Source organism: Phocoena phocoena, chromosome 3 (assembly GCF_963924675.1).
Source record: "Phocoena phocoena chromosome 3, mPhoPho1.1, whole genome shotgun sequence".
Classification (NCBI taxonomy): domain Eukaryota; kingdom Metazoa; phylum Chordata; class Mammalia; order Artiodactyla; family Phocoenidae; genus Phocoena; species Phocoena phocoena.
In genome coordinates, this window is record NC_089221.1 from 157,522,912 (window position 1) to 157,536,403 (window position 13,492).

A 13,492-nucleotide genomic window follows, 5' to 3' on the forward strand; every position below is an offset into this window, starting at 1 on the left:
CAGGGGAGAAGTCTATTCAAAAAGCGCACCTTCCCCCCACCCCCCCACCCCCTGGACCAGCTCACGCAGACCTGGGGGAGAATGCATCACTTGTGTTACTTGTCGCTGAGAAAGGCAGGGGGCCTTCTGCGGGGCACACGGCTGGTGCAGAGCCTGGAGAAGTCTCCAGCTTGGCCCCGGCCCCACCTCCGCACCCCTCGCACCCGCCTGGCCCACGGCTCCCCACGCAGGTCTCTTTTGCCCAGGGCTGCTTTCCTGACTGAGATGGTGTCCTTGACCCGTGTATCCCTCCCTGTCCCCAGAGCCCAAGGAGGTGTTTGCCAAGGAGCAGCCGGCACGCAGTGAAGTGCAGGCCGTGGCGGGGGCCAGTGCCACGCTGAGCTGCGAGGTGGCCCAGGCCCAGACGGAGGTGACGTGGTACAAGGATGGAAAGAAGCTGAGTTCGAGCTCGAAAGTGCGTGTAGAGGCCACGGGCCGAGGGCGACGGCTGGTGGTGCAGCAGGCGGGCAAGGCAGACACCGGGGAGTACAGCTGCGAGGCCGGGGGCCAGAGGGTCTCCTTCCACCTGGATGTCACAGGTCAGTCCTGGAGGAGGATACTAAGCTAGCGTGTTTGGAGGTGATGAGGGGACTGTCTTGCGGCCTGACAGACGGGTGTTCGCTTTCCTGTAGCCTCCCAGTATTCCACGTCCCACATTTATAGCCATTTTGCCCAGGGGAGGATGGTTGGAGAGTGTGGGCGTGGCAGGAAGAGGGGCCATTTGTGTCCACCGGTTTCTATGCAATCAGGCCCAGTCACAGTGTCTTAGCACCTGCCCAGAGTCTTCCTGTTGTTCCTGGTATCGGGACCCTGGCTGTCCCTGATGCGTGGGGTCTGAGGTAGGCCTGGGGATATGTGAGTTTCCTTCCATGGTACTTCTTTCCTGACACCTACCACATGGCTCATGCCAGGTCTCGGGTTGCCAGATGGGCTTTCAATTTCATTGATCACAGATTAGTGGAGATGTTGGCCACCCAGTCCCGCTTGGAATTATCTTAGGATGAACTTTGGATGCTCAGAGTTGAGGTTTCTGGGATGGCCTTCCTTCATTTTCCTGAATATGGAAGCTCCGGTTGCCTGTAGGTAGCAGAAGATAGGCGAAGTTTGTTGTCACGGTCTTGCAAAGGGAGGAAGAAAGGAGGATTGGAACAGAGTCCTCTGTGGTGTTTAGGGTGATCGTCTTAAATGCAATAGGATTTTGCCTTTGTCTTCAAACAGTTTGGATGCTGTGGGTCAGTTTTCCCCGTGGAGTTATATTGATTAATTTAGGAACAGAAAGGAAAACGTCGCTACTGCCCCATCAGTCTGCTTTGCTAATGAGGAGTGAGTGAACTAGCAGCAGACTCTGACTGGCAAAGCAGTCTTTATTTCGTTGCACTTTCCTAAAGGTTAGTGAGTGTCTCTGCCTCGTGGCTGGAACATAGGGCAGTCTAAGAAATCAGGTGATTTGTCTTCTGTGAAGAGAGCCTTAATGCTGAGTAGGGGTGGGCTGCCAATCCACATTGACTCCTAGGTGCCAACCCATAAGTCTTTGAGACCGTGCAACCATAGGTTTATTTATGGGTGTGTATAGATATCCCAGATCCGAGAAGGCATTTCTGTAACATGTGGCATTCGGAGCGAATTAGAGAGTATTCTAAGATAAAAGCTTTGAAAAGTTGTGAAGTTTGACTACATCCTGGAAAACTGTATGAAAAGTGACACAAGAAGTTGTAGAAAACTCCAAGAGTTGTTCGACTTGTCAATCAGTAGGACCAATAATGAAAAATCTTCCCAAGAACTGCCTTGTAGTTCTCTGGTACAGTCTACAAAACATACTGAAAAACTGTTATTCTATGCTTGTGGAGATGGTCTTAGCGATAGAAAAGGGAGATGCACTCCATAAGTCTGTTTAAGTGCAGAACATAACATTGATGCCTCCCAGAATCGCAGAAGAAACGCATGAAGGAGGGATGAAATGCCAGACGTATATATTGTGAATATCACAGTGAATATCATAAATGAAATGTTAGCAAAAGGAATCGGCCATGCATTCACGGGGTGGAGATCAGTGATGAGAGTCCTAGTCCAGGATTGCACGTTGGCCTGAATGTTGGCAACGTTAATATATATAAAGCTTGGCATTAAGAGATTGAATGAAAAGGATGTGGTCCTCTGAACAAGTAGAGAATCAAATGGTTGATGAAATATGATCGTCCGAAATCCAGGCAAAAAGTGTGAGAAAACTGAGCACCAGTTCCTGCCATATGATTCTTAGCATACTGTACAAAAGTGTTGTTTTTGTAACGTTTTAATAAAATTCCTCCAACAACAACAACAGCAACAACAAGAGCAGGATCCCACTTAACGTGTCCCTGGAAATCTTTGATGTGACGGAGAACACACGTGGGCCTCTGTAGCCACTGAGCGGATTCAGGAGGAGCATAAAATCACTGGCAAAGGGTTTAGAAAAATCAAGGTAGAATTTGCTGATGATGTGATTATCAACTCAGACAATCTGACGGATCCATTATTAGGCTGTGTACGATTGTTGAGCAAGATTACGGTGTAAGAGAATGAACATGCAGAAGACATTTCCACAGCTAAGTCCTGGCGAGAAACACTTGGCAAGTGAAACTTTTGTGAAGGACTTAAAATGGCACAATTGTATCATGTTTCTAATTCCAGGTCTGATAAAAGATGCTACGAGACTATGTGGGGAAATTAGTACACATTCTTGAGAGAGAGTCAGAGGTTTCCATCGACGGACAGTAATCTGAGGAGAAAAATCAGAGATGTTGATTAACAATGAAAATAAAAGCAAATTTGTGTTTTGGGTGGTCAGATTGTAGAATAGCAGGCAGATTCCAAAGACAAGGTACAGCCAATGTGCTATTTGCTTGCAGAAGAGCGGTAGGAGCACTTCTTGGGAGCCGTTGTCAAGAATGATCGTGAGGCTATATAGTTTTCAAGATAAGGGGATCCCAGTGTGGCGATATTTATGGCATCAGAGGAACGTAGTAGTGAGGTCAGCAAGAGCTCCTTGCAGCAGTGGTTTCCTGTAGCACCACGGAGAAATCTCCCCTCCGCCCGTCTCGCAGCCCCCTCCCCGACACCACAATTTCATCTGTTGCTGTGCTGTCTGTGTTGAGAAGTCGAGGAGGGATGTTGTCTTCATAAATAGTGCTTGGACCACTTACCCATAAGGAAAAATTAAACTGTACTGACAATTCACACCACACACAAAAGTACACTCGTGGCAGGTTAGAAACCTCAGTGTTAAAAGGTACAAACCAAAACATGGTCCAGTGATACCATGGTTTCTTTAAAGACCGAAGGTAAGGGAAGATTTCTTAAATGGAACACAAACGCTACAAAATCAAAGCGCTGAAATGGACATCGGTGACACTACTGCAGGGAAAATCTTTGATTCATCAGAGGACTCGATAACATAGTGAAAATGAGAGTCCCACAGTTGGGGAATAATATTGAAAGCTAGCAATCTGCCCTTCTCTAGTATTTCAATGCATAAAGAGTGCCTAGAGATGAATGGAGAGAAGAGAGAGCCTACTATTGGTGAGTGGGCAAAACTTTGAATAGTGTCACCAGGAAGAAGAAAAGAGTAATGGGGACCCCAGTGTACGGGGAAAGGTGCTCATCTTCTTTATTCCTCAGACAATGGAAAAGAGAACCACGGGGAGGTGCCAGCACTCCCACCAGATTGCCACAACTTGACCGTACTATGTGTAGGCCAGGGCACTGAGCCTCAGTGATATCCATGGACTGTAGGTGCAAAGTTCCCTGCCTAGATGTATGAAGAAGACTGTGGCCCCATCTGGGAAGGTTTGGGAACACTTGCGTGTGATTCCGCAGATGCCATGAGCTGGGGAGAAGTCTCTTCAAAAAATGCACCCTCCCGGCACCACCCCAACCCCCAGACCAGCTCACACGGACCCGGGGGAGAACACATCACTTGTGTTACTTGTCGCTGAGAAAGGCAGGGGGCCTTCTGCGGGGCACACGGCTGGTGCAGAGCCTGGAGAAGTCTCCAGCTCGGCCCCCGCCCCACCTCCACACCCCTCGCACCCGCCTGGCCCACGGCTCCCCACGCAGGTCTCTTTTGCCCAGGGCTGCTTTCCTGACTGAGATGGTGTCCTTGACCCGTGTATCCCTCCCTGTCCCCAGAGCCCAAGGAGGTGTTTGCCAAGGAGCAGCTGGCACGCAGTGAAGTGCAGGCCGTGGCGGGGGCCAGTGCCACGCTGAGCTGCGAGGTGGCCCAGGCCCAGACGGAGGTGACGTGGTACAAGGATGGAAAGAAGCTGAGTTCGAGCTCGAAAGTGCGTGTGGAGGCCACGGGCCGAGGGCGGCGGCTGGTGGTGCAGCAGGCGGGCAAGGCAGACGCCGGGGAGTACAGCTGCGAGGCCGGGGGCCAGAGGGTCTCCTTCCACCTGGATGTCACAGGTCAGTCCTGGAGGAGGATACTAAGCTAGCGTGTTTGGAGGTGATGAGGGGACTGTCTTGCGGCCTGACAGACGGGTGTTTGCTTTCCTGTAGCCTCCCAGTATTCCACCTCCCACATTTATAGCCATTTTGCCCAGGGGAGGATGGTTGGAGAGTGTGGGCGTGGCAGGAAGAGGGGCCATTTGTGTCCACCTGTTTCCATGCGGTAAGGCCCAGTCACAGTGTCTTAGCACCTGCTTAGAGCCTTCCTGTTGTTCCTGGTATCGGGATCCTGGCTGTCCCTGATGTGTGGGGTCTGAGGTAGGCCTGGGGATATGTGAGTTTCCTTCCATGGTACTTCTTTCCTGACACCTACCACATGGCTCATGCCAGGTCTCGGGTTGCCAGATGGGCTTTCAATTTCATTGATCACAGATTAGTGGAGATGTTGGCCACCCAGTCCCGCTTGGAATTATCTTAGGATGAACTTTGGATGCTCAGAGTTGAGGTTTCTGGGATGGCCTTCCTTCATTTTCCTGAATATGGAAGCTCCGGTTGCCTGTAGGTAGCAGAAGATAGGCGAAGTTTGTTGTCACGGTCTTGCAAGGGGAGGAAGAAAGGAGGATTGGAACAGAGTCCCCTGTGCTGTTTAGGGTGATCGTCTTAAATGCAATAGGATTTTGCCTTTGTCTCCAAACAGTTTGGATGCTGCGGGTCAGTTTTTCCCGTGGAGTTATATTGATTAATTTAGGAACAGAAAGGAAAACGTCGCTACTGCCCCATCGGTCTGCTTTGCTAATGAGGAGTGAGTGAACTAGCAGCAGACTCTGACTGGCAAAGCAGTCTTTATTTCGTTGCACTTTCCTAATGGTTAGTGAGTGTCTCTGCCTCGGGGTGGAATATAGGGCAGTCTATGAAATCAGGTTACTCGTCTTCTGTGAAGAGAGCCTTCATGCTGAGTAGGGGTGGGCTGCCATTCCACATTGACTCCTAGGTGCCAGCCCATAACTGTTTGAGACTGTGCAACCATAGGTTTATTTATGGGTGTGTATAGATATCCCAGATCCCACCAGGCATTTCTGTAAAATGTGGCTTTCTGAGAATATTAGAGAGTGTTCTAGGATAAAAGCTTTGATAAGTTATGAAGTTTGACTAAATCCTGGGCAACTGTATGAAAACTGACACAAGAAGATGTAGAAAACTCAAAGAGTTGTATGACTTGTCAATCAGTGGGACCAATAATGAAAAATCTTCCCAAGAACTACCTGGTACTTCTGTGGTACAGTCTACAAAATATACTGAAAAACTGTTATTCCATGCTTGTGGAGATGGTCTTAGCGATAGAAAAGGGAGATGCACTCCATAAGTCTGTTTAAGTGCAGAACATAACATCGATGCCTCCCAGAATCGCAGAAGAAACGCATGAAGGAGGAATGAAATGCCAGACGTATATATTGTGAATATCACAGTGAAAATCATAAATGAAATGTTAGCAAAAGGAATTCGGCCATGCATCCATAGGGTGGAGATCAGTGATGAGAGTCCTAGTCCAGGATTGCACGTTGGCCTGAATGTTGGCAAAGTTAATATATATAAAGCTTGGCATTAAGAGATTGAATGCAAAAGCTTGTGGTCCTCTGAACAAGTAGAGAATCAAATGGTTGATGAAATATGATCGTCCGAAATCCAAGCAAAAAGTGTGAGAAAACTGAGCACCAGTTCCTGCCATATGATTCTTAGCATACTGTACAAAAGTGTTGTTTTTGTAACGTTTTAATAAAATTCCTCCAACAACAACAACAGCAACAACAAGAGCAGGATCCCACTTAACGTGTCCCTGGAAATCTTTGATGTGACGGAGAACACACGTGGGCCTCTGTAGCCACTGAGCGGATTCAGGAGGAGCATAAAATCACTGGCAAAGGGTTTAGAAAAACTCAAGGTAGAATTTGCTGATGATGTGATTATCAACTCAGACAATCTGACGGATCCATTATTAGGCTGTGTACGATTGTTGAGTAAGATTAGGGTGTAAGAGAATGAACATGCAGAAGACATTTCCACAGCTAAGTCCTGGTGAGAAACGCTTGGCAAGTGAAACTTTTGTGAAGGACACAAAAGTTGAAGGACTTAAAATGGCACAATTGTATCATGTTTCTAATTCCAGGTCTGATAAAAGATGCTACGAGACTATGTGGGGAAATTAGTACACATTCTTGAGAGAGAGTCAGAGGTTTCCATCGACGGACAGTAATCTGAGGAGAAAAATCAGAGATGTTGATTAACAATGAAAATAAAAGCAAATTTGTGTTTTGGGTGGTCAGATTGTAGAATAGCAGGCAGATTCCAAAGACAAGGTACAGCCAATGTGCTATTTGCTTGCAGAAGAGCGGTAGGAGCACTTCTTGGGAGCCGTTGTCAAGAATGATCGTGAGGCTATATAGTTTTCAAGATAAGGGGATCCCAGTGTGGCGATATTTATGGCATCAGAGGAACGTAGTAGTGAGGTCAGCAAGAGCTCCTTGCAGCAGTGGTTTCCTGTAGCACCACGGAGAAATCTCCCCTCCGCCCGTCTCGCAGCCCCCTCCCCGCCACCACAATTTCATCTGTTGCTGTGCAGTCTGTGTTGAGAAGTCGAGGAGGGATGTTGTCTTCATAAATAGTGCTTGGACCACTTACCCATAAGGAAAAATTAAACTGTACTGACAATTCACACCACACACAAAAGTACACTCGTGGCGGGTTAGAAACCTCAGTGTTAAAAGGTACAAACCAAAACATGGTCCAGTGATACCATGGTTTCTTTAAAGACCGAAGGTAAGGGAAGATTTCTTAAATGGAACACAAATGCTACAAAATCAAAGCGCTGAAATGGACATCGGTGACACTACTGCAGGGAAAATCTTTGATTCATCAGAGGACTCGATCAAACGGTGAAAATGCGAGTCCCACAGTTGGGGAATAATACTGAAAGCTAGCAATCTGCCCTTCTCTAGTATTTCAATGCATAAAGAGTGCCTAGAGATGAATGGAGAGAAGAGAGAGCCTACTATTGGTGAGTGGGCAAAACTTTGAATAGTGTCACCAGGAAGAAGAAAAGAGTAATGGGGACCCCAGTGTACGGGGAAAGGTGCTCATCTTCTTTATTCCTCAGACAATGGAAAAGAGAACCATGGGGAGGTGCCAGCACTCCCACCAGATTGCCACAACTTGACCGTACTATGTGTAGGCCAGGGCACTGAGCCTCAGTTATATCCATGGACTATAGGTGCAAAGTTCCCTGCCTAGATGTATGAAGAAGACTGTGGCCCCATCTGGGAAGGTTTGGGAACACTTGCGTGTGATTCCGCAGATGCCATGAGCTGGGGAGAAGTCTCTTCAAAAAATGCACCCTCCCGGCACCACCCCAACCCCCAGACCAGCTCACACGGACCCGGGGGAGAACACATCACTTGTGTTACTTGTCGCTGAGAAAGGCAGGGGGCCTTCTGCGGGGCACACGGCTGGTGCAGAGCCTGGAGAAGTCTCCAGCTCGGCCCCCGCCCCACCTCCACACCCCTCGCACCCGCCTGGCCCACGGCTCCCCACGCAGGTCTCTTTTGCCCAGGGCTGCTTTCCTGACTGAGATGGTGTCCTTGACCCGTGTATCCCTCCCTGTCCCCAGAGCCCAAGGAGGTGTTTGCCAAGGAGCAGCCGGCACGCAGTGAAGTGCAGGCCGTGGCGGGGGCCAGTGCCACGCTGAGCTGCGAGGTGGCCCAGGCCCAGACGGAGGTGACGTGGTACAAGGATGGAAAGAAGCTGAGTTCGAGCTCGAAAGTGCATGTGGAGGCCACGGGCCGAGGGCGACGGCTGGTGGTGCAGCAGGCGGGCAAGGCAGACGCCGGGGAGTACAGCTGCGAGGCCGGGGGCCAGAGGGTCTCCTTCCACCTGGATGTCACAGGTCAGTCCTGGAGGAGGATACTAAGCTAGCGTGTTTGGAGGTGATGAGGGGACTGTCTTGCGGCCTGACAGACGGGTGTTCGCTTTCCTGTAGCCTCCCAGTATTCCACGTCCCACATTTATAGCCATTTTGCCCAGGGGAGGATGGTTGGAGAGTGTGGGCGTGGCAGGAAGAGGGGCCATTTGTGTCCACCGGTTTCTATGCAATAAGGCCCAGTCACAGTGTCTTAGCACCTGCCCAGAGTCTTCCTGTTGTTCCTGGTATCGGGACCCTGGCTGTCCCTGATGCGTGGGGTCTGAGGTAGGCCTGGGGATATGTGAGTTTCCTTCCATGGTACTTCTTTCCTGACACCTACCACATGGCTCATGCCAGGTCTCAGGTTGCCAGATGGGGTTTCAATTTCATCGATCGCAGATTAGTGGAGATGTTGGCCACCCAGTCCCGCTTGGAATTATCTTAGGATGAACTTTGGATGCTCAGATTTGAGGTTTCTGGGATGGCCTTCCTTCATTTTCCTGAATATGGAAGCTCCGGTTGCCTGTAGGTAGCAGAAGATAGGCCAAGTTTGTTGTCACGGTCTTGCAAAGGGAGGAAGAAAGGAGGATTGGAACAGAGTCCTCTGTGCTGTTTAGGGTGATCGTCTTAAATGCAATAGGATTTTGCCTTTGTCTTCAAACAGTTTGGATGCTGTGGGTCAGTTTTCCCCGTGGTGTTATATTGATTATTTTAGGAACAGAAAGGAAAATGTCGCTACTGCCCCATCAGTCTGCTTTGCTAATGAGGAGTGAGTGAACTAGCAGCAGACTCTGACTGGCAAAGCAGTCTTTATTTCGTTGCACTTTCCTAAAGGTTAGTGAGTGTCTCTGCCTCGTGGCTGGAACATAGGGCAGTCTAAGAAATCAGGTGACTTGTCTTCTGTGAAGAGAGCCTTAATGCTGAGTAGGGGTGGGCTGCCAATCCACATTGACTCCTAGGTGCCAACCCATAAGTCTTTGAGACCGTGCAACCATAGGTTTATTTATGGGTGTGTATAGATATCCCAGATCCGAGAAGGCATTTCTGTAACATGTGGCATTCGGAGCGAATTAGAGAGTATTCTAAGATAAAAGCTTTGAAAAGTTGTGAAGTTTGACTACATCCTGGATAACTGTATGAAAAGTGACACAAGAAGTTGTAGAAAACTCCAAGAGTTGTATGACTTGTCAATCAGTAGGACCAATAATGAAAAATCTTCCCAAGAACTACCTTGTAGTTCTCTGGTACAGTCTACAAAACATACTGAAAAACTGTTATTCTATGCTTGTGGAGATGGTCTTAGCGATAGAAAAGGGAGATGCACTCCATAAGTCTGTTTAAGTGCAGAACATAAATCGATGCCTCCCAGAATCGCAGAAGAAACGCATGAAGGAGGAATGAAATTCCATACGTATATATTGTGAATATCACAGTGAAAATCATAAATGAAATGTTAGCAAAAGGAATCGGCCATGCATCCATAGGGTGGAGATCAGTGATGAGAGTCCTAGTCCAGGATTGCACGTTGGCCTGAATGTTGGCAACGTTAATATATATAAAGCTTGGCATTAAGAGATTGAATGAAAAGGATGTGGTCCTCTGAACAAGTAGAGAATCAAATGGTTGATGAAATATGATCGTCCGAAATCCAAGCAAAAAGTGTGAGAAAACTGAGCACCAGTTCCTGCCATATGATTCTTAGCATACTGTACAAAAGTGTTGTTTTTGTAACGTTTTAATAAAATTCCTCCAACAACAACAACAGCAACAACAAGAGCAGGATCCCACTTAACGTGTCCCTGGAAATCTTTGATGTGACGGAGAACACACGTGGGCCTCTGTAGCCACTGAGCGGATTCAGGAGGAGCATAAAATCACTGGCAAAGGGTTTAGAAAAACTCAAGGTAGAATTTGCTGATGATGTGATTATCAACTCAGACAATCTGACGGATCCATTATTAGGCTGTGTACGATTGTTGAGCAAGATTACGGTGTAAGAGAATGAACATGCAGAAGACATTTCCACAGCTAAGTCCTGGCGAGAAACGCTTGGCAAGTGAAACTTTTGTGAAGGACTTAAAATGGCACAACTGTATCACGTTTCTAATTCCAGGTCTGATAAAAGTTGCTATGAGACTATGTGGGGAAATTAGTACACATTCTTGTGAGAGAGTCAGAGGTTTCCGTCGATGGGCAGTAATCTGAGGAGAAAAATCAGAGATGTTGATTAACAATGAAAATCTAAGCAAATTTGTATTTTGGGTGGTCGGATGGTAGAATAGCAGGCAGATTCCAAAGACAAGGTACAGCCAATGTGCTATTTGCTTGCAGAAGCGCGGTGGGAGCCCTTCCTGGGAGCCATTGTCAAGAACGATTGTGAGGCTATATAGTTTTCAAGATAAGGGGATCCCAGTGCGGCGATATTTACCGCATCAGAGGAACCTAGTAGTGAGGCCAGAAATAGCTCTTTGCAGCAGTGGTTTCCTGCACTACCACGGACAAATCCCCCCTCCGCCCGTCTTCCAGCCCCCTCTCCGCCACCACAATTTCATCTGATATGGTGCTGCTTGTTTGAGAAGTCGAGGAGGGATGTTGTCTTCATAAATTGTGCTTGGACCCCTTACCCATAGGGAAAAATTAAACTGTACTGACAATTCACACCACACACAAAAGTACACTCATGGTGTGTTAGAAATCTTAGTGTTAAAAGGTACAAACCAAAACATGGTCCGGTGATACCATGGTTTCTTTAAAGACCGAAGGTAAGGGAAGATTTCTTAAATGGAACACAAATGCTCCAAAACCAAAGGGCTGAAATGGACATCGGTGACACTACTGCAGGGAAAATCTTTGTTTCATCGGAGGACTCGATCAAACGGTGAAAATGCGAGTCCCACAGTTGGGAATAACATTGAAAGCTATAGCACTCTGTCTTCTCTAGTATTTCAATGCGTCAAGGGTGCCTAGAGATGAATGGAGAGAAGAGAGAGCCTACTATTGGTGAGTGGGCAAAACTTTGAATAGTGTCACCAGGAAGAAGAAAAGAGTAATGGGGACCCCAGTGTACGGGGAAAGGTGCTCAGCTTCTTTATTCCTCAGACAATGGAAAAGAGAACCACGGGGAGGTGCCAGCACTCCCCAGAGATTGCCACAACTTGACCGTACTATGTGTAGGCCAGGGCACCGAGCCTCAGTGATTTCCATGGACTGCAGGTGCAAAGTTCCCTGCTGAGGCATATGGAAAAGACTGTGGCCCCATCTGGGAAGGTTTGGGAACACTTGCGTGTGACCCCGCAGATGCTATGAGCAGGGGAGAAGTCTATTCAAAAAGCGCACCCTCCCCCCACCCCCCCACCCCCTGGACCAGCTCACGCAGACCTGGGGGAGAATGCATCACTGTGTTACTTGTCGCTGAGAAAGGCAGGGGGCCTTCTGCGGGGCACACGGCTGGTGCAGAGCCTGGAGAAGTCTCCAGCTTGGCCCCGGCCCCACCTCCGCACCCCTCGCACCCGCCTGGCCCACGGCTCCCCACGCAGGTCTCTTTTGCCCAGGGCTGCTTTCCTGACTGAGATGGTGTCCTTGACCCGTGTATCCCTCCCTGTCCCCAGAGCCCAAGGAGGTGTTTGCCAAGGAGCAGCCGGCACGCAGTGAAGTGCAGGCCGTGGCGGGGGCCAGTGCCACGCTGAGCTGCGAGGTGGCCCAGGCCCAGACGGAGGTGACGTGGTACAAGGATGGAAAGAAGCTGAGTTCGAGCTCAAAAGTGCGTGTGGAGGCCACGGGCCGAGGGCGACGGCTGGTGGTGCAGCAGGCGGGCAAGGCAGACGCCGGGGAGTACAGCTGTGAGGCCGGGGGCCAGAGGGTCTCCTTCCACCTGGATGTCACAGGTCAGTCCTGGAGGAGGATACTAAGCTAGCGTGTTTGGAGGTGATGAGGGGACTGTCTTGCGGCCTGACAGACGGGTGTTCGCTTTCCTGTAGCCTCCCAGTATTCCACGTCCCACATTTATAGCCATTTTGCCCAGGGGAGGATGGTTGGAGAGTGTGGGCGTGGCAGGAAGAGGGGCCATTTGTGTCCACCGGTTTCTATGCAATAAGGCCCAGTCACAGTGTCTTAGCACCTGCCCAGAGTCTTCCTGTTGTTCCTGGTATCGGGACCCTGGCTGTCCCTGATGCGTGGGGTCTGAGGTAGGCCTGGGGATATGTGAGTTTCCTTCCATGGTACTTCTTTCCTGACACCTACCACATGGCTCATGCCAGGTCTCAGGTTGCCAGATGGGGTTTCAATTTCATCGATCGCAGATTAGTGGAGATGTTGGCCACCCAGTCCCGCTTGGAATTATCTTAGGATGAACTTTGGATGCTCAGATTTGAGGTTTCTGGGATGGCCTTCCTTCATTTTCCTGAATATGGAAGCTCCGGTTGCCTGTAGGTAGCAGAAGATAGGCCAAGTTTTTTGTCTCGATCTTGCAAAGGGAGAAAGAAAGGAGAATTGGAAAAGAGTCACCTGTGCTGTTTAGGGTGATCGTCTTAAATGCAATAGGATTTTGCCTTTGTCTTCAAACAGTTTGGATGCTGTGGGTCAGTTTTCCCCGTGGAGTTATATTGATTAATTTAGGAACGGAAAGGAAAACGTCGGTACTGCCCCATCAGTCTGCTTTGCTAATGAGGAGTGAGTGAACTAGCAGCAGACTCTGACTGGCAAAGCAATCTTTATTTTGTTGCACTTTCCTAAAGGTTAGTGAATGTCTCTGCCTCGTGGCTGGAACATAGGGCAGTCTAAGAAATCAGGTGACTTGTCTTCTGTGAAGAGAGCCTTAATGCTGAGTAGGGGTGGGCTGCCATTCCACATTGACTCCTAGGTGCCAACCCATAAGTCTTTCAGACCGTGCGATCATCGGTTTATTTATGGGTGTGTATAGATAGCCCAGATCCGAGAAGGCGTTTCTGTAAAATGTGGCATTCGGAGCGTATTAGAGTGTGTTTTAAGATAAAAGCTTTGAAAAGTTGTGAAGTTTGACTACATCCTGGATAACTGTATGAAAATTGACACAAGAAGTTGTAGAAAACTCCAAGAGTTGTA

At 48.7% G+C, this 13,492-nt stretch overlaps 1 protein-coding gene across 1 annotated transcript in view; it reads left to right on the plus strand.

Moving 5' to 3' along the window:
* OBSCN (obscurin, cytoskeletal calmodulin and titin-interacting RhoGEF) overlaps positions 1 to 13,492 on the plus strand; it is a 145,874-nt gene that overhangs the window by 28,603 nt on the left and 103,779 nt on the right. Inside the window, exons 12-15 of the mRNA XM_065873477.1 lie at positions 303 to 578; positions 4,204 to 4,479; positions 8,123 to 8,398; positions 12,022 to 12,297. Of these exons, the coding sequence (XP_065729549.1) occupies positions 303 to 578; positions 4,204 to 4,479; positions 8,123 to 8,398; positions 12,022 to 12,297 (1,104 nt within the window). The remainder of the gene's footprint in view (positions 1 to 302; positions 579 to 4,203; positions 4,480 to 8,122; positions 8,399 to 12,021; positions 12,298 to 13,492) is intronic.